The 20,336-nt window shown below is 32.9% G+C and overlaps 3 protein-coding genes across 3 annotated transcripts; 2 read left to right on the plus strand and 1 right to left on the minus strand.

The window, feature by feature from the left end:
- Positions 1-1,387: 1,387 nt before the first annotated feature.
- On the minus strand, positions 1,388-6,829 carry LOC133699262 (protein SUPPRESSOR OF K(+) TRANSPORT GROWTH DEFECT 1-like). The gene is made up of 8 exons (XM_062122455.1): positions 5,974-6,829; positions 3,678-3,783; positions 3,242-3,440; positions 2,746-2,814; positions 2,583-2,657; positions 2,357-2,455; positions 2,099-2,254; positions 1,388-1,735 (listed from the first exon to the last, which is right to left on the minus strand). Exons 1-8 carry the CDS (start codon positions 6,437-6,439, stop codon positions 1,610-1,612), a joined length of 1,296 nt encoding a protein of 431 aa, XP_061978439.1. The 5' UTR covers positions 6,440-6,829; the 3' UTR covers positions 1,388-1,609.
- A 2,794-nt stretch (positions 6,830-9,623) lies between these two features.
- LOC133698588 (uncharacterized) lies at positions 9,624-13,440 on the plus strand. Its single transcript, XM_062121564.1, has 5 exons — positions 9,624-10,018; positions 10,362-10,468; positions 11,789-12,296; positions 12,917-13,035; positions 13,142-13,440. The coding sequence occupies exons 1-5, from the start codon at positions 9,743-9,745 to the stop codon at positions 13,341-13,343; spliced, it is 1,212 nt and encodes a 403-aa protein (XP_061977548.1). The 5' UTR covers positions 9,624-9,742; the 3' UTR covers positions 13,344-13,440.
- A 4,065-nt stretch (positions 13,441-17,505) lies between these two features.
- On the plus strand, positions 17,506-18,580 carry LOC133698565 (zinc finger A20 and AN1 domain-containing stress-associated protein 3-like). The gene is made up of 2 exons (XM_062121537.1): positions 17,506-17,687; positions 17,846-18,580. The coding sequence occupies exon 2, from the start codon at positions 17,882-17,884 to the stop codon at positions 18,383-18,385; it is 504 nt and encodes a 167-aa protein (XP_061977521.1). The 5' UTR covers positions 17,506-17,687; positions 17,846-17,881; the 3' UTR covers positions 18,386-18,580.
- Positions 18,581-20,336: the final 1,756 nt, after the last annotated feature.

A 20,336-nucleotide genomic window follows, 5' to 3' on the forward strand; every position in this document is an offset into this window, starting at 1 on the left:
GCAAAAATAAAATAAAATAAATAAACAAGGGTATTTGTATCTTTTTAGCTTATTTTTTTTGTAATTAACATACTGAGATTATTTGATTTTTTTAATAATTTAAATATTAATTAAAAAAAAATTGTTTCCAACAAGACACCACGTGTGCCGATTGGATTAATGGTTGTGCTCTGGTAAATTTTTTTCTTATTCTCTCTTTTTTTTCCTTTCCAAAGAATACAGATGTCCTTTATTTGTTTTTTGCATTCAATTTAATATTTATTCTTTTAGTTTTTATTTGTTTTGTTTTTATATTTTTATTAAAAAAATTTTTCATTCTTGTCCCTCGTCATTGTTAGATTTTATTTAAGTTTCAAATTTGATCATCATTTTTTTAGTTGTTGTTTGTTTGTTTTTATCACTTTTCTAATTGAATTTTGTTTTTAATTTCACCATTTAATATTTTATATCAAATTATTTTTTATCAAGTTTAATCTTTTTTTTTAAATGTCATTTTTTGTTTTGGAGAGGCTTTTTTATTGAATTTTTTTTAATTTTATCTCCTACATTTTATTAATTTATAATTTTACTTTGTTATTTTTAAGATTTGTTTTCTATGGTGTTTGTTTCGAGCTTATTACTGGGATCACAAATTTTGAAGATTAACATAGGTTGATTTAAATCTATTTTTAGAGTTTTTTTTAAATTAATTTTTTTAATTTTATCCTTGAATATTTGATTCATTGAGAATTGATTTTTATATTTTTTTTTACTTTTTTTTCTATGAAGTTGGTAGATTAACCTGAATTGATACAAGTTTTTTTTCATTATTTTTTATTAATTTCACCTATAAATATTAGGTTATTTTATAATGAAGCTTTATGATTTTATTAAGTTTATTGTCAATAAATAATCTTGATTTGACATACCAACTAAATAAATTTAGTTTGGTTGTTTTTTACTTCTTTTTTTTTTATCATTGTATATGATCCTATTCTCGGATTTATTTATTTATTTATTTTACATTTCACGTTGAAAAAAATTTAAACCGCCACAGCATTGCATGGAATCCTATCTAGTTAAAAATCAAAACTACAACTTAACTCTTCAAAACGAAATAAGAAAAATAAATAAATATACAAAACTTTTTCTTCGTTGGCGCTCATTTGGCTGATTATAGGCAATGATATGCATTTACCTCGGCTGTCGTTCACCTCACCTAACCTAAGAATAAAGGTTAAGAGCATCATTAAGGAGGAGGATAGCAAATGCACTCATAAATACGCTACCTCCCACCCCAATAAATAAATAAATAAAATTACACGGAAGCATGGCTCCCAGTATCCTGCAATTCGACCTGCTGGTAAAAAAGCATGATTAGTAAGCAATATTGCATGGCAAATATAAGTTGGCAAGTAGCATGGTATATTCCGTCCACAAATCTGTGGCAATATTTCTGAAACTCTTCTTTTTACACAGTTTCAAACAAGCAAATTCAGCTATTCCATCCCAATACAAAGAGAAGGTCAAGTCACCTTCCCCAAAGTTAAAATAATTATGTGGATCCAGTAGCAATAACTAAAATACAAATAACAGCACGGGCCATTGTGTCTCTATGTCATCATCTACATTAACCTTCCTCCCCAAACTCCTTTGTGAATCTTTCATGGACGCCTAGATCAGCTTTGCTCACTGTTGGCCTTTGTCTTGCTAGGACCTTGTCAAAATCTGTTTTCATTATGGGGGGTGGAAGGAGCTGCAGATGTAGTTATCAGCACCGATGAATTTTGTTACTATAACAATAAGCAGAAAAGACAGGACATCAAAATGCACACATCCCCACTTGTTATCTCTCAAGGTCTACATATATTTCCTTACAAACAAATGAACTTTTTGTACATGTTTAGAAAGAAAGAAAAAGAAAGATCTTTGATTTTAATTTCCATCTCCGATCCAAAGCATGCCCAGAGCCATTGCTTGATGCAGTGGCAAAGATACAAGTTCAAGTGTTATGAGCAGCCATATCATCAAAAAAGCTGTAGATATGCCTAATCCTATATTCTCCCTCTTAACCCAAAAAGGGCAATAACAGATCTTATTTTAAAGCATCTACGCATACCTTTTTTGCAAGTCCTTTTGCTGCAAGCTCCTGCATCGAGATTTGGACAGCACCAGGTTGCTTCGGTCCACAAGGCACCCACATATCATCAGGATTGTTGATGAAAAACATAGCATCTTGGGTTTTACGAACTGGTTCAAAGAGGACATCTTTGACCTGAGAGGGGCAAAAATAGAGCACAAAGCATGGCATCAACCACACAACCATTGTGACCAAGGAAAAAAATTAAATAAAAGACTGGAGGGGCAATGTGCTTACACAAACAGAAATATCTGAACCTGAAAAACCCTCTGTCCTTTGAGCCAAACTTTCAAAATCACTTCCAGTCAAGTTGTGAGGTGTATCCCCTAGATGCACCTGTGCAAATAATTCAAGGCACAGCAAAATCCCATAAAATATGTAGCTCACATAATGATGGCCTCGTATCGAAATATTTCTCACAATAGAGTAACACCATTACAAAATCAATGACAAGACCTAATACCTTGAACATATGCTGCCGAGCCTTCATATCAGGTAGTGGGATATATATGCGCTTATCAAAACGTCTCCGGATGGCCTGTGCTCACTACTGATTAGAAACAGTGCAAAATAGTCTTGCTGATTCAAAATTAAACGCCAAAAATATCTCAGAACACCCCCCTCACCTGATCTAGAGCATATGGAGTATTTGTTGCTGCAAGAACAAGAACCTTCTGATCGTTGTTCCCTACACCCTATATATCAGGAAGACAAGGTCAGACTCCTTCATAATAAAAACTGAAAATATGGTTTCACAAGCTGTTATTCGGATTTTACTTTACCATCTTGAATTCAAGGAAACAATACATACTAAAACTAACTTATAATCCATTGTGTTGAGTTTATCTTAATAACTAAAACTGACATAATTAAAATCCACTCAATCTATCTTCTTACTTCCACACCACTAAGGCCAAAAACTTCTCTCAACCAGAATATTTAACAATTGTGTTGACAATTCTCTCACACATAGTCAAATCAAATTTTACATTATGAAATGAAAAGCATTAATAATTGCAACTGAAAGAAGGTAAAATGAGTAAAAGGGTAAGATGAAAGCCTTATAATAGCATAGGAGATCACATTCTCCTTCACCTCCTTCCAACACATGAAAACAGATACCTGCATCTGCACAAGAAGTTCAGTCTTTATACGTCTCGAAGCTTCACTCTCATTGCCCTCTCCACGTTGGCCACACAGGGAATCTATTTCATCAACAAAAATGATTGAAGGAGCACTTTCACGGGCCATTTGGAAAAGGTTTGAGACAAGCTTTTCACTCTCACCCATCCACTTTGAAACCAGATCTGAGGACGAAATGCTGGGGGGAAAAGGTTTCAAAACCAGCATGTTACGGTCTAATTACAAACAAACATGTGAGATGTTTACACAAAGGCAAGAGACATGAACAGCTGCAGCAACACAGAAGATTGCTCCCTCAGGGGTGGGAGGCAGCCATGCATGCTTGAAACTAGACAGGCTAAACATCAAACTGACAAATGTATATCTTGAGGCAGGCATATATAAAGGTTTATTTTGTGATTAAAAAAATATATACCTGAAAAAAGTGGAGTCTGCTTCAGTTGCAACAGCCTTGGCCAAGTATGACTTTCCAGTTCCAGGTGGCCCATACAAAAGAAAAGCCCTCCAAGGCCGTCTCTTACCTAAAGAGAGCAAATGGAGGATTCATAAATTTAGCAAAACAAAACAAGTCAAAGTTGTGAATCAAAATGTTTACAATTTAAATAGAAGAAAGGAAGAAATAGCAGCAATAACTTAGTAGTTCCATTAAGCATGGCAATAACTTAATAGTTCACAGAAATAAAAGAAAAAAATTACAGTAATAACACATACAATAACATTTCTATGCCCATATTTTAACTGTTATTCACAACAAAAACACGTCAGATATTCAAAAGCCTTGACATAATATGTAAAGTCATAACCAAGTACAGAGTCACATGGATGCTCCACTTTACAATAACAAGAAAAAATGATAATGATAATAAAATAGCCCAACAATATGAGGTGATAAAGAACATGGTTCACTTAATTTCCTTTCAGGTAGAATAAGCAGTTCATGGAAGCCAGATGAATAGTGCTTCCATGGGCAATTCATCAGAGAAGGTCTCCCATGTCCACCACATTCAACTTATGTGTGCTCGCATGCATTGGTGAGGGCATGTGTGTGTCAGTCACATTCAAAGTAAGTATTTGTGCATGGGCGAGTGGCTGTGTGTGGGGGCATGCTTGCATGCAGAGGTAGGTGAGAATCACAAGCATGCGTGTGGGCATGTGCTTGTGTTTGTGAAAGATGTTACTAGCTTCTTAAAAAGACTCAATATTTCAGGTCATAAGATGGAGCCAAAAATCCCAAACAGTGAAACCAGCAAAAAATGTACTTTCTCATTGATGATATATCAAACATAATATGAATAAAAATAACAGGTTAACCAATTAATACTGATGGCCAACACTGCAATCTAAAGATCAAAATAAAATGCAGCATGGATTTCACTAGTGGAAGGTTGTCCTAACAAAGTAGGGCGACATTTGACAGCAATGATAGGCAAAGGACGCTGGACTTTTGAAAAGCCAATGATGGAACTACCTCAACAAACTAAAGATAAAACTCCCTCAAAAACTCAAAATTTCTTTTCCCTCTCATCATTATCTAGTTCAGTTATGTAAGCCTATGCAAAGACAAGCAACCTAGAAGAAATTATAAATGAGCCAGCTTCATATTGAGCACAATCTATTATAGTCTCCTATTACAAAAGTAATCATAAAACCAAACTGAAAGAAAAATCAAAATACTACAGCATGCATATGAGAATTTCCAAGATCTTTCCTGGCATGGTTTTAAACTCCACACCGTTATAAATTCACGGCAAGTAGTAGTAGTCAAGAGTGGGACACCAATAATGGTTTTAGAAGAGAAAATGGTGATGATAAAGGTAGGAATGATATAAGTACTTGTTTAACCATGTATAAGATAGTGATCTTGCTGGTTAAGTGGTAGGAAAGAGGTGTCAATTAATGAGCAATAACTAGTTATCATGGGAGTTTTGGCCATGATGAAGGTAGCTCAGCTGAAGCAAATTTTCTCTATTCAGTTTTAGAAGCAGAATAAAATTAGCCTAATTCACTTAATTAAGTTCCAGAAGCGAAATGAAGCCTGTCTCAGAAGTAGCCAGACAGTGCTTCCATAAGCAGTGGGGGATTTTCCCCAGATGAGAAGCAGGTGCTAGACATTTATAACTCTCGATCAAAATTTGAATGTATCATTCATCATTTATGTTCTAAAAAATACATCAATTCACTTTCGTTTACATGGAACAAAAAATACAAGGCAACTCTATCACAAACATGAAACTGAACTCTTTTTTCGCTCTATCTAGATCATAACAAAAGGTCAATGGCATTCTCATTCACAGCATTTTAAGCACAAAAAAAATCACTATACTTGAAAAAAAAAAGATAGACAGTTACGGGGAGAATACAAATTATCGAAATAACTGCATAAATGACAGATTATAAATATAGAAATCATATTCCCGTCAGCACAATTCAATAATCACTTCATTAGCCGGTTAATAACCACACCAACGCAATTCTCACGCAGCAACAAACGAACCCAATTCTTTAATCCCCACTTACCAGATAAATCACATACTAATCTCTAATTAATCAATCACAGCAATCCAATCCAATCGACAAAACAAACAGCACAATATCAATCACACTTTGCTTCCTCCTAAAAAACCACACAAACACACCAAGTTCCCATCTTTCAACCGCGATTCATCAAACTCAAAAAAACCGAAATCAGCATAAAATAAAATAAAAACCACCTGTAAAAAACTGAGGGAACTTCACGGGCAAAATAACAGCTTCTTGCAAAGCCTGCTTAGCACTCTCAAGACCAGCCACATCATTCCACTTCACATTAGGCTTTTCTCTCACAATCGCCGAATTCAATCCAGCTCTCAACTTATCCTTCTCCGGATCATCCCCATCCTCACCATCTTTCGGCTTAGTCTTCGGCCTCGTCGCAACGGCAGCATCCCCGTTAGAACTAGGCCCGGGACCTCCTTCATCAAGAACAGTCTTGATCTCCTCGGCCCGGCGAAGATACTCGTTGAATTTCTGAGTGATAGCTTCACGAATTTTAGGGTTCTTCTCGTATTTCAAGTGGGTCCTGAAGTATTCAAGCGCGTTCGTGTATAAAGGAAACGCCTTTGAGTAATTCCCCGCATTGTCTTCCTGTACCGCTTGTTTCACGTACTCTATTGCTTGTTCTTTGAAATTGCTGTACATAGCTATGGTTTGATTTAGATTTGATTTATGAGAGGATTGATGATGATTGCATGAGAAAAAATTTGATTTTTTGGACAGATTTTTGAAACCCAAGAAATTAGAGATTTATTGGGTTGGATTTTGTTAATCTGAGAGATTGGGAATGGGATTTTGAGAGAAGGGGGGATTGGAAAGGGAGGAAAGGGGAGAGGGGAGAAGAAGCCTGTGAAAGGAAGGAAGCGCGTGTGGAGGAAAAAAGAAACAAGAAGGATCGAGGAAAGCTCTTAAGAAATTGTTACTGACATTGAAATGGCAAGAAATTAAAAACAAAAACAATTAAAATGATATTTCTTGTGTAGATAACCCCTTTGAAAAATTGCTGGCATGATCGATTACAATAATTAAAAAGATTCATCAATTGATGTTTTGAGGGAAATTCTAATATTATAGCATTTGTTTTTCGAATAAAATACAACGAAAAATGATATTTTATCATGATATAGCTAATATTTATAGTCGTTTAACTCTATCATCAAATAAAAATATAAACTTTATATTTTATACAAGTAAATAATATTTAAAAAAAATAACGTTCCTGTCATGAATTTACAATAATTCAGAGAGGATGAGTTCGTTGAGGCTTTTATTATAAAATAATTAAAATTATTATGTTCAAAGAATTCATTATATGAAGATTCTGTTGAAGTTTGGTTGCTAAATAGAGAACTTATATAATGTTATCGGTATGCTTAGATAAAAAACATCAAATATTCTTCTTCTTCTTCTTAACTAACCACTCAAATGAGGGGTCGTGATAGAAAGCAATGCACCACAAAAATTTTCAATGTGATTTAAATAATAAAACCAATAAATTTTAATGTCAAATCTCTTATTTCATTATGTATGCAACAAGTAAATTAAAAAAAATAATAATAAAAGAGTAGTAGTAGGTTTTACTATGTCTATAATACTATTTGGAAAGTCATATCAAATATCAAGGGAGGCCATAAAAATCAAGTGACGGAGACATTTACTATTAAGTGCCTAGAAGATTGACCGTGTTAAGTATTTTTTCAGAGTATATGTCTCTCAAATTTGGTATCAAAGTCTACTAGGTTTCTCTTGTGTGTGATCATGACATCTTCTTCTTCTTCTTCTCTTCTTCCTTTTTCTTCCTCTTTTCATCTTCACCCTTCCTTTTCCATTCGAAAGTCTATATCTATTAAACTCGACTATCTCTATGAGGTTAGCCTTTTAGATGATAATCAAAAAATCTCTGAAACAGATCTTCCTGTTGTAAATCCTTATAATGCTTTTGTAAAAAAGTCTCCTTCTGTTATCCGCAATATTAAAACTCTCATCAAACAATCTTCTCGTGTGGCTAAAGAATATGTTCAAACTTCCTCTTTTGACCACCATAAAAATTCTTCCACTTCTCGCGAATAGTTTGTTACTCTCAAAATTTCATCTGAATTTCCAGACCAGTGGATTTTTCAAGGCTATACACATATTCATTTTGGTGCTATGAAACTAACCTTGTCTTATCATGGTCGTAAAGGTTTCCCTGCTGCAGCAAGATTAGCTCTTCTAGATACCAGATATCTAGAGTATCAACATGCATGCATTAAAAGTCCAACTGCAGATTACTAGTAGTGATCAAGTTTTAGACACCTATCAAGCCACTCTTCATTATCAAATGGCTTATAGGGTCCAAAACCATACTTTGATTTAGTACTTCCTGTTTCAAATGTTGTTTTGTTTAATTCTGTTGATATTAATCAAAGAGCCACCTGTATTCATTTCCCACGACAAACCCCGAAAGAGAACTTACAAAAGTTACTCCCCTCTTCTTAGATTACCAATTATGAAAAGCTGCATCAAAGCTCTATCCCTATACAATCCATAGAACCCGAGTTCACCAAAAAAGCTGATTGTACTATTGAAATCATCTTCAAAAAAGGAGAATCTTCCACTTCTTCACCAGGAATCTTTTTCTCCTCCATCTCGATGATGCAACCAGCTCAAGATCCTCTTCCGGTACCTGTAGAATCCTTCTCTAAAGACGATCTCCTCGTCTATTCTTTCTCTTAGGACAACCATGCTTTTTGGGACACTTGTAATTATGACAGTTGTCGTAATCCAAACATGGATAATAACTCCCCCAAGCAAAACAAAAAATCTTCATGTAAAAAACTGAAAGACAAATACAATCAAGGAGACAGAACAGTTGACGCTTTGGGACAACCCTTCAAAAAATTTAACTATCTTGTCAAATATACTCCCCTCTCTTGGGCAACTCCAAAACCAGTCCCCATGTATCAACTTACAAGTCCTTATGCTGATAATTTTCCTGCTTTATAAGAACAAGTCAAAGACAGGGTTCGAACTATTCCACAAGTTCACAACCCTCAAGGTGTAGATGTTGATGGACGCCCTAAACAAGTCACCCCAGCCGAAGCAGTTCTCAATTGGCAAAGTCAAAATGCAATCGCCCAAAATTACGTTCTTCATATAATTGAATCGATGGTTGACTTCGTTCAGACTAACCTGAAAAAAAATAACAGTCTTTGTTAATTCTAGAATTCTTCATATAGAACAACTGTGTGCTGAAATTCAACAAAGGATCTCTACTATCTATAAGTAGACGCCCTAAACAAGTCACTCCTTCAAGCTTCTAATGGCAGATATGTAGACCATCAGAAGAAACAAGAGATTAAGTCTCTCAAAATACAACTCAAGTCTTTTCAGGCTGAATTAGCCACATCCAAATCTAAGCCTTTACAATTTCTTGAATCTCCACAAATCAGGATGACCTTCTATTATCCAAACCCGTATTAAGCTAAACATTCTCCTTCCTACAATCCACAACCTCCACCTACAACACTTTAATATTTTTTAGATTAAAAAATTATTATTTAGAACAAATTAAATATCTAAGTGAAGTTTTAGTTCATAAAATTAAAAACCTCATGTTTCTTAAGAAAGGCATAATTTTAACATGTAGAAAAAATGATATTCTTATTCAACATATTTTATCTCTATCAAACATCATTAATCCTTAACATCAAACCAAAATTGTGGGTGTAATGCACTTAATTAATTTTTATTTTACAAAATATTGTCTTTTTAAATTTTTTATTCCGAATCCACCTCACGAGAAGCTTAAGGATTCTATTTTTTATCCCGACAATACACGAAATGTTTTCGGAAAGTAAATTCGGAATTGGTCATGCATAAGAAAAAACTTTGCACAGTGAGTACAGGCGTCATGTTATGCTAATGCTGGCGGCGGCGGCATAGAAGCGAGGAGAGCAAAACCAAGAAATGGGAAAGAAAGAAAAGAAACAAAAACAACAGCAGAAGACTTCTCGAAGAGGAGCTTCTTATTATAGAAACGAGGAAGACGAAGAACACTATGACTTCAATAACAGCTACTCTCAAAGTTTAGCTTCTTCTTCTGTTTCTGATCAAGAACCAGAACATGATGATTCCAACGAAGAAGAAGAAAAGGAAGAAGTGGAGGAGGAGGATGCTGATGATAAAACAGCATCAAAGAAAGACATGCCTTCGAAGTTTCTTCTTTACCAACAATCTGTACAGGTAAATCAATCAATTATAGTTGTTTGGTTTTTTGAGAGAGTTAAGGCTTCATTGTTATTGTTATGCGAGTATTAGACTAGGAACAAAAGGAAAAGAACAAAACCCATCAACCTATTTTTCTTTGTAGCGCTGCATTTGGTTCTTGATGGAATGTGGATGACAAAGTAGAGATGCGGGAGTGAATTTTTATGTCTGAATTTGCAGCAATTACGAGTTGAAATGGTTGTATTAACTTAAAAGGAACGATACGTAGAATGACATAATTATGTTTTTGGCTATTAAGTGTCTGCTTTTATGATTGTAAAGGTGGGATTTTAAGGATTTTTGTGATATGTGGATGCAGTCACCCAAAGGAGACATAAGCTACTTGCAGAAGTTCTTTTTGCTGTACGTGGGTGGGAGGTTGCCTCTTCATCTCCAGGAAGATTTTTGTGGCACTGCCCTTCTTAGGTAACATACTTGGCTGCACTGCTTTACCATTTTGTAGCCATTCCCCTTTATCTTCCCTTCTTTTTGATGCGATTCATTAGAAATTAAAAGAACAGAATGACATGAAAATGCGATAGAAATAAATTAAGATCAACTGTTCCACATTTTTCAGGTGCCAACTCGAGTTTTCAAGTAGGGTTCGGTTATTTAATTCTAATTTCAAAAGCAAATGTTAGTTGTTTGTAGAACAACTAAGAGACATTGCTTTCCTATTTTGTAATTGGATATTTGGAAGGGGGAAATAATCACAATAGCAATTATCTTCTGTCCACCCATCAATTATTTGATATTTTCATAGTTGTGAAATCTTAATTTGTTATAATTACGAGGGAAATGTCATCTTCTGGCTGGTGATATTGAGATGCATTTGTCTCACAGAAAAGTTTTCTTGGAAAATGAGTTATTTTTTTGCCGCTACTCTTAAAGTGATGGAGGTGAGGACATCAACAATAAGGTGGTGGTGGTTGTCATGGTAGAAGTGGTGGAGTGATAATGGCGACAATGTGATTGTGTTTAGGACAGACAATGAGGTGATGTTGTACTAGGAGTGGTGAATTGATGTTTGTAAGATTGTGGTGGTGATGGTAAATGGTAATTGTCTTTGTTGTGGCATGATAAGGTGGTGATGGTAGCATAAGTGGTTGAAGATGGTAATGGTGGACAGTGGTGGCAAAAGTGATAAGGTGGTGGTAGCAAGGGTGATTATGGGATGCTTGTGTTTGTTACAAGCTAGCAGTGGTGATGGCAGCAACAACAATGATGGTGGTGCTGGTGCTGTTGATGGTAATGATGGTTGTATCAGTAACATGACAGAGGAAGTGATGATGTCTGCTGTGGTGAAGTGGTGGTGATTGTTGACTTGTTGTGATGGTGGTGATAGCAGTGATTGAATTGGTTGAAGTGGTTAGGTAACGAACCGTGAGTTGGTAGTTCCTCAGAAACTAATTGTTCTTGCTTCTAAAGATAAATTATATTCTGTCAAAAGAACTTTATTTTCAGATTGAAAAGCAAATTCTTTTTGTTAACCAATCTTTCAATGTGAAACAAAAACTGAAAGATACAAAAATATTTTCCCTGATACATGCATTCTAAATTGCTGCTAATGTGATGCATTTCTTAATGACTATAGTAGGCTAGCAAAAGACCTGTTACTTTGTTTTGTTTTCCTGCGTTGGTTAAAGAGTTGTTTTGAATAAAATGACTGGTTTACACAAGATGTGTCCGCAAGCTACTTTCAAAGGCAGTGCTAAGCATGCCTTCACAACTTTATTCTTTTGACAGTACAGAATGGCTTCGCAATGACTCAAGACGGACTGCTGTAGGAGTGGATTTGGATCTGGAGGCACTAGATTGGTGCATAGAAAATAACATGGATAAAGTTGGAGCTGATGGATATTCTAGAATATCCCTCTTCCATGGAAATGTCTTGCAGCCTCTTGAGGCCAAATTAGTCAATTTTGAATCTCAAGAAATCATCAATAACATTAGATCCAAGGATTGCAAAGATGACAGTGAAAGCAATGAACTAAAATCTGCTGTCCAGGTGGGCTCCTCTACTTCTACAGATGATCTGTACATGAAGAGAAACGTTCAGCTAGTTCCAAGAGATATTGTGTGTGCTTTTAACTACAGTTGCTGTTGTCTCCATAAACGAGCAGAACTTGTTTTGTATTTCAAGCATGTTCTTGGTGTCTTGTCCAAAAAAGGTGGTATATTTGTAATGGATTTATATGGCGGTACGTCATCAGAGAGCAAGCTAAGGCTTCAGAGAAGATTTCCAAATTTTACGGTAAATATTTATGCTTTCAGTACCTAAATGAATTTGCAACATTAATTGGAGGTTTGTAGGTACAAATTTCACATGCATCAATTTCCTGTTAGGGAAAATTTCAGGATTTAAAGGATGTATCTTTTAAATAACTATCATGTAAGCTGGGTGATAAACCTTTATGCTATTTTGTAATAGACTACTACTTTAAACTGATACAGGAGTGATAATACGTAGCAGGCATTTTCAATTCTTAACGATACCTTGAAACAAGCATTCTGACCTTAGTTAATGCTCGTCATTAGGAATCTATCTGAACAAAAAGTTCATTTTCTGAATTTATAAATTTATATTTCTAATCATAGATTTTTTTTAAGCCGGTTCGTTAATCTAGTTGTCCATACAAATGAACATCCATGATTAGTGCATCTTGCCATGCTTTCCTAACTATTTCCTTTTTACTACTGAATTTTTGTAGTATTTTCTTTCTTTTTGGCTGAATGCAGAAGTGAAATTATATATCATAGGAATCCCTGAACCCCTTCAATTGCAGGACTAAAGACATTAGCTGCCAAATTTCTTTTGGAACTCCAAACCACAATTTTTTTTATTTACGGCTTAATTGCAATTGACATGTGTAGTATATTTGGGAGCAAGCTGAATTTGATATCATTGGGCGCAAAACAAGGATTAGCCTCCACTTTCATCTCCAGAAGCAGCAGAGAAAACTTCGCCATGCATTTTCGTACAGTTGGAGGCTGTAAGTTGCATTGTTTTCCCACTGAAATGTGCAGCTAAAGATTTTCTTCGTTTTGACACTCACATTGATATATAGAATTCCTGCTAATGATTCTTTATGCTCCCAGATGGTCATTGCCAGAGATCAAGGACTGCTTGGAAGAGGCTGGATTTCAATCTGTCCATTTTTGGATTCGGCAGATGCCAGACACTGAAGCAAACAGGAGAACAGAAGGGTTTGGTGCTGGACGAGACATAAAGTATGAGGAGGTCAAGGCTTTTGAACAAGAAGATGCTTGGAATGCTTATATAGTAGCTGTTGCAAACTAAAATGGTGGCTCCATCTTTTCTTATACTTGATCTTGGCATGCTGTTTCTGTTGATCCTACTATCATAAGAATTAATATGATCTCACAATTTGGTTTTAGAGTGCTGCTTCCATAGCCATGATACTTTTTTTTTTCTTTGCATTACAAAATGCAGAAGTTTTTTTTATTGGTAGCAATTAACTTCTTTTAGTACTTTTGGAGCAGCTCCTCAATAGTTTCATTGTACTTGTGGGACCGTTTGGGAGTGAAAAGCTCAACCTCACGCTTACACCCTCTCCTCACACTCATATGGACTGTTCTAGATTTTATTTGGATTTGGGCTTCTTCTCTGTACAGGATTTGGATCTCTTTTTCCTTCCAGGACTTCTCTTTACTTTTATAAATACAAATATCCCTTTTTTTTACATGAAAAAAAATGCTAAGAAAAAAGAGAGAGAATCAATTGGTAATTTAAATGATATTAATAAAAAAATAAAAAAATTAATAAAAAAATAACAACAACAAAAAAAAAGATAAAAAGAATTCAACCTGAGCAGTATTGAAAAACCCAATGTTGACAGCAACAAAAGTAACAAAACATCCTATTTAAACTAGGGTAATTTGCAAACTTTATGGTCATGGTAATAAGATAAGGATAATTTTATAAAAAAAAGAAAGAAAAAAATAAAAGATTAATTCCTGATAAATTAAATAGAAATATGATAACCATATAAAAAGCAAAATGAAAAGAAAAGGGTTGAAGCACAATCTATAGCAAATAAAATGTTGTAGGACAAAAATTAAGAGAAAAATATATTTAAAAAAAGGTTGAAAAAACTCGATTCAAGTCTACACGGGTCAAGATACCTCAATTGTCTAATAATCCAATGTTAAAAGATGATAAAAAAAAATTAATATATATATGTGTGTGTGTGTGTGTGTGTGTGTGTGTGAATCAATCATGTTAACACTAGGACCATATGTACAAGATTAAGATAACCTAGTAGAAAGACAAGGAAAAAAAATATAAAGACCAACTTCCAATAAATAAAATGCTGAAGAATAATTTTTTTAAAAAAAACTTGTATTAAACTTTGAAACTAACGACTCTGGTCATGAACTTGAAACTAATCTCATAGTAAATAAACTATAAAAAAATAACAAAGCAGGACTTTAAAAAAATTAAAAATAAGAAAACAATAGCTTAAAAAAAAAACTAAAAAAACCCAGACGAATCTTTTAAACCTGGGCAAAGATCTCAAACTCACAACCTTATTAAAGTGAATTCAAAAGTTTAATTCTCAATTAATTTCAAATTAATTAACAAAAGTAAATCCAATAAACAACAATGACTTGAAAAAACTCATGTCATTTTTTTAAACCAGTGAAAATTTCTAGAGAAAGAAAATATATAAAAATAAATTTAAAAATTTATCTCAAACAAAACAAATAGCAATCGAACTAATAAGAATTAAATTTGAAAGCTAAAAAATTAAAGAATGATGAAATAGAAAAGGAATTCTAATATTATAAATTGTTTAAAAAAATTATTTCAAATATTAAATGGTTGAATCAGAAAAAAAAAATTTAAATAATTAGCCATAAAACCCAACAAATAATAATAAATAAAAAGACTTGAAATAACCTTGTCATTTTCAAGATCAACAAAAAAAAAATCCACATAAAGCAAGATTTTATTGTTTTTTAAAAAAGGTCTAGATATTGAATAAATGATAAAGGATAAAACAAGAAATAAATAGCTCAAAACAAGAAAGGAAAAACTAGACAAACCTATGATAAACCTCTTAAACCTAATTAAATATTTAAAATTTAGAACTCGTTAAACTCTAAAATCATTTCAATCAATAAGCTTTATTTACTAGCTAATTTTAAAAACTTATTAAAGCATATATATATATATATAATAAGGAAAAAATTCAAGGAGTAAAACTGTAAAACAAAATTAATTTTAAAAAAACTCTTAAATAAAACAAATAAAAAAAATTCAGGTAACAAGTTTGAATGATTAAAAAATTAAAGGGGATAACATTTTAATTTTACAAATTATTCAAGATTAAAAAAATTATAATAAAATTAACACGCGAGAATCTTAAAAGAAAAAAAGAAAAAAAGTAGTAATCCGCGTCGAAGCAGCAGAATTTTTGAAATACATGTCGCCCAGGATACTGTGATGATTCCAACATCGCTAGCGGCGACTGTATAGCCCCCACATGTTGCCAGCGGTGCGAGGGGCGGGCGCCATTAGATTTCATTGACAAAATATCTCATCTCTCCATGCTTGTTAGAGAGCGTCAAATATCCTCGAATCATAGGATATATAATTATCAAACACTTGTGCAAACAACACCAAAACTCAATTAGCGACTAGATCAAACCAGAATATTGACAGACAAAATAAAATAAAAAAACTGAAATCAAATCTAGATTCATAAAAAAAACTATATCCAGAAAATAATGAAAATAGATATTCTTGGTGATTTAACAGGAAAATCATCAGATCTCGTAGAATAGCTATATATATATATATTAACATGTGTCTTCGGATCAACTTACATGCATCTCAATTAATTTTATAGACTCTGAAATTAACGACCATGTAAATTTCTAGTGATCATCATATTAGCAACCAAAAATTTCAAACATGAAATCATAGATAGAATAAACTCTTTGATCCTAAACTCTTATCACTCTATCAGTGTTGTTTTATATGTATCTAGAAAGAACAAGAAGGGGAGAGAAAGGAGACCCAAGAAGAAGAAGAAGAAGAATTATTTTTTAATTTCAGCATGCAAAACTGAAAATAATTTTACAATTACGAAACAAATAATATATTTACAACAAAAACAAACTCTATCAGCTGCACAAACATGTAAATATCAGCAACTCTAAGCCCGTTTGGCTCTGTGGCTGCGGCTGCGTTTTATTTAAAACGCAGTGCGCAGCTGTTTGGTTAAAGAAAAAATTGGTTTACTGTTCATTGGGCCCCACTGAATTTCTGCGTTAGCAACGCACGAAAGAAGAAGCAGCCATTTCTTACTTTTTTTCCACTGTTCACGTTAATTGCACTGTTCATTGAACAGTGCAATTAACGTGAACAGTGCAAGTGATGCACTGTTCACTTGCACTGCGTGGACACTTTTTTTTTTTTTTTTTTTATATAGTGTGTTAAGTTTTTTTTTTTAACATTTAAAAAAAAATTAGTTTGGAGTGAATTTTATACATGATAATATTTTATCTAATTTTATTACACGCTAAAAAATTATGAAAACTGTAGTTCTTGTCGGATGAATTTTGTACGTAATGGAATTGTAGATAGTTTAATAGAACAATAAATTTTTTTATATATAAAGTATGATTTATTTCATGATGTTACCGCAATAGTTAAATCCACAGTATTTAAATTAAAAACCATCAATATTAATATATATTTTTTAAAATTATTTTATAACCTCAATTTCAAAAACAGTTTTAACCAAACACATTAAACTACTTTTTCTTCAACCTCAATTTCAACCACAGTTTTAACCAAACACCTATTTTTTCAAACCAACCACAACTAAAAGTACTTTTTATAAAACAACTTTTTTCAAACCACAACCACAACAGCTACCGCAATACCAAACACACTCTAAATCACTGTCCAAAAAAAAAAAAAAGCTATGTGATGCCTGGAATGAAACGCCCACTAGACTACCCATTGGTTTGGTCCCCTCCAATCTTAATCCTACAAACACTTTATATTAAAAAAAATATACATGAAATGTTTATTGTAGCATCATCTTTCTCCAACGCGTAAATAGAAACGGTCCGAATTGAACAGCCCCGCCTCCCTATAAAAAAAAATAAAAATAAAATTCTATGTACTATTCTTGGTGGTGTTTGGCAGCGTGCTTTTTTAAAATTTTATTTTTTTTTATTTGTAGATTATTATGAATTATTAGTATTAAAAATAAATTTTGTAAAAATAAAAAAATATTATTTTAATATATTAAAAAAACAAATTTTAAAAAAACTTCTACGCTGTCAGAAAGACACCCACTGTCTACTTACACCTGAGTAAACGTGTCTTAAACGGCTTCTCGAACAGTTTCAACTTTGACGGCCAGAATTAGAAGAAAAAAAAAAGCCATTATTTAACGCGTATAAAAAGAATAAACCTTTTGTTTAACTCCAAAGAAAACAGAAAGGGAAAGAAAAATAAGAAAGGAAGACGAAGAATCCTCTCGGAGACGGGATTCTTATTCCCTTTCCCTTTCCACGCCAGAATTTCTTTATATAAATTTTCGACCCCTCTCTCTTTTTTTCTCTGCCCTTTTCTGTTCTCTCCAATTCAGAACCAAAACAGGTAATAATAACCTTATAATTTTGTTATTTTCCCTCATCTTTCCCTGCCTTTTTTTTACTTTTGAAAAAAAAAAATTGGTTATAAATTACTTGTAGCCGAATCTGGCTAGTTTCATCGTTGTTGTTGTGTTCTTAAATCTTGGGTTTTTTGTGTGTTAGATTAAAAAGGAGGTAATCAAGAAATCTTGAAAAATAATGGCAGAAGAACAACACAGATGCCAAGAACAACGACTCTGCGTAAACAACTGCGGTTTTTATGGGAGCCAAGCAACAGAAAATCTTTGTTCTAAGTGTTACCGTGATCTTCATCAATCACAGCCCTTGAATCATCAGCTGCTAAACCCATCATCATCATCATCGGCTGCTTCTGTTTCCTCCTTTCCATCCCCAGCCGTTGATGTTCTAAAAGTCAACACCAACCAGAAAGCTCCTGTTGTGGTGGTGGGAGATGATAAAAAAGATGAGGTAAAGGCAGGAGAGCCTGCGGTTGTGCAGCAGCAGCAGCAGCCAAGCAGGTGCTTGACGTGTAGGAGGCGCGTGGGGTTGACGGGGTTCAAGTGCAGGTGTGGTATGGTGTTTTGTGGAACACATAGGTACCCGGAACAGCATGATTGCGAATTTGATTTTAAGAGTTTAGGGAAACAACAGATTGCTAGGGCTAATCCTGTTGTTAAGGGAGAGAAACTCCAAAAAATTTAACGGGTTTTCTCCTTATCGTGCAATCTAGGAATGAATTCCGCAGTGTTGCCGGTCTCCGCCGGCGTTGGTGTTGGCGTTAGAAGGAAGTAGTTGTCGTGGGTTTGGTGGGGGTCGGGGTATTGTCGTTATTTTATGGTTTGTGTAAATTGCAAGTATTCAATGATAAACTTTTAGCATTTTCCTTTTTAGAAATAACTCATTTTGCCGACATTTTATTTAATAATTTGCCAATATTTTTATTTTATAATTCTGGGTGTTTCTTCAATAAAGGTGTGAATATATAGGTGGAATGTGAGAAATCTTAAAATAATTAAGAAGTAATTATGAAAGAGACAGATGCTTCCAAAAAGTGTAATAAAAGAAAAACAATTATTAATATTTTTGTAAAATAATTAGTAATATTGTTTTATTTTATAAAAGAGAGATAATGACTTCTTGAATATTCTTAACCCTTTTTTTTTTCGTACCGTGATTGGGAGAGCAGGGATCTTAGTTGATAAATCTAAAGAATGCTTTTAGATGGGTCCACCGTGTGCCTGCCTTAATCTATCATAATATGCTAATTAACTTGTTTGTTTATTTTTTTTTATCATATCATCTTATTATATTTGTTTATGTGAATTGAGCATATAATCTTATTATTTGTCTTTTAGCATTAAATTATTTATTTCCTTTTATTTTATCATTAAACATCACCCATACTTTTTCAGATTTCAGGGTTTTTTAATTAAGTGATTGAACTGTTTCATGAAAATGATTTGTGAAAATTATTTTTCAAATTTTCACTTTGGTTGATGTTTTTTTATTTAGTTGGGATGGTATATTTTGATTTTAGAGTGTTGTTTTGAGGTTGCGTTTAATAAATATAATTTCAATTTAAATTTATAGATAAATTAACTTAAAGTTGTACATTTCAAATTTCAAATATAAGTAAAAATATTAAAAATAACAACTTTTTTTAAGAAAAAAATATTAAGATAACAATATATTGTATCAACCTGAGTCAATATCTATTCGGGTTAATTCACGAAACTCGCGACTCGAGTCATGAAATTGAGATAATTTCACAGAAAACAAATTGAAACAGGTGACAAAACTTAATTTATAATCAACCAAATATTAAAGATGTTGAATGATGAAATTTTAAAAAAATAAATTAAAAAATTAGACAAAAAAAAACTCGATTCAATTGGGTAAACCCTTCAAACTCGTGACATGAGTCATGTGACTGAGATAACAAAAAAAAAACAAACTATAATAAATTATGAAGTTTATTATCCAATAAATCAAATATTGAGGGATGAAATTAGAGAAGAAAAAAAACATATTTTAAAAAAAAAACACTATTTGACTGGAATGGGAAGACCAGAATGGAAACGAAACATTCTAGCTAGAATTTGAACTGAATTTCTGGAATGGGTCGAGATTTTGAGCAAGATGAAATATGTATCCAATTTATTATGGTTTTTGAATTGAAATGAGATATACTGCTATTTTATCTGTTAGATTTAGTTTTTATTATTTTGATTGTTATTTGTTGTATTTGAAATAATTTATGAAATAATTTTTTTTTTATTTTTTTTATTTGTTAGATTTTATTTTCATTCTTTTTATAAACTTAAAAAATATTAATAAATTATTTTCCAGCTTATTTTTCATGACATAACCAAACATTAAAAAATATTTTTTTAACTCATTTTTCATGACACTTCCAAGTATCAAAAATTAATTTATTTTTTAGAAATTCACTTTCCAAAATAAAATTATTTTTCAGCAAACAAAAAGCCCGATTCTCTCACTTTAAATCCTAAGAGTTAATCTTTTATCTTAGCAACATGCAAGTTGGTTTTAATGATTGAATTAAAAAAAAAATACATTCATGTAACCACTTATTTATACATGGAGTTTTAAATAGGGATAAAATGATACATTACTAGATTCTAAAAAGGAA

Source organism: Populus nigra, chromosome 7 (genome assembly GCF_951802175.1).
Source record: "Populus nigra chromosome 7, ddPopNigr1.1, whole genome shotgun sequence".
NCBI classification, from domain to species: Eukaryota; Viridiplantae; Streptophyta; class Magnoliopsida; order Malpighiales; family Salicaceae; genus Populus; species Populus nigra.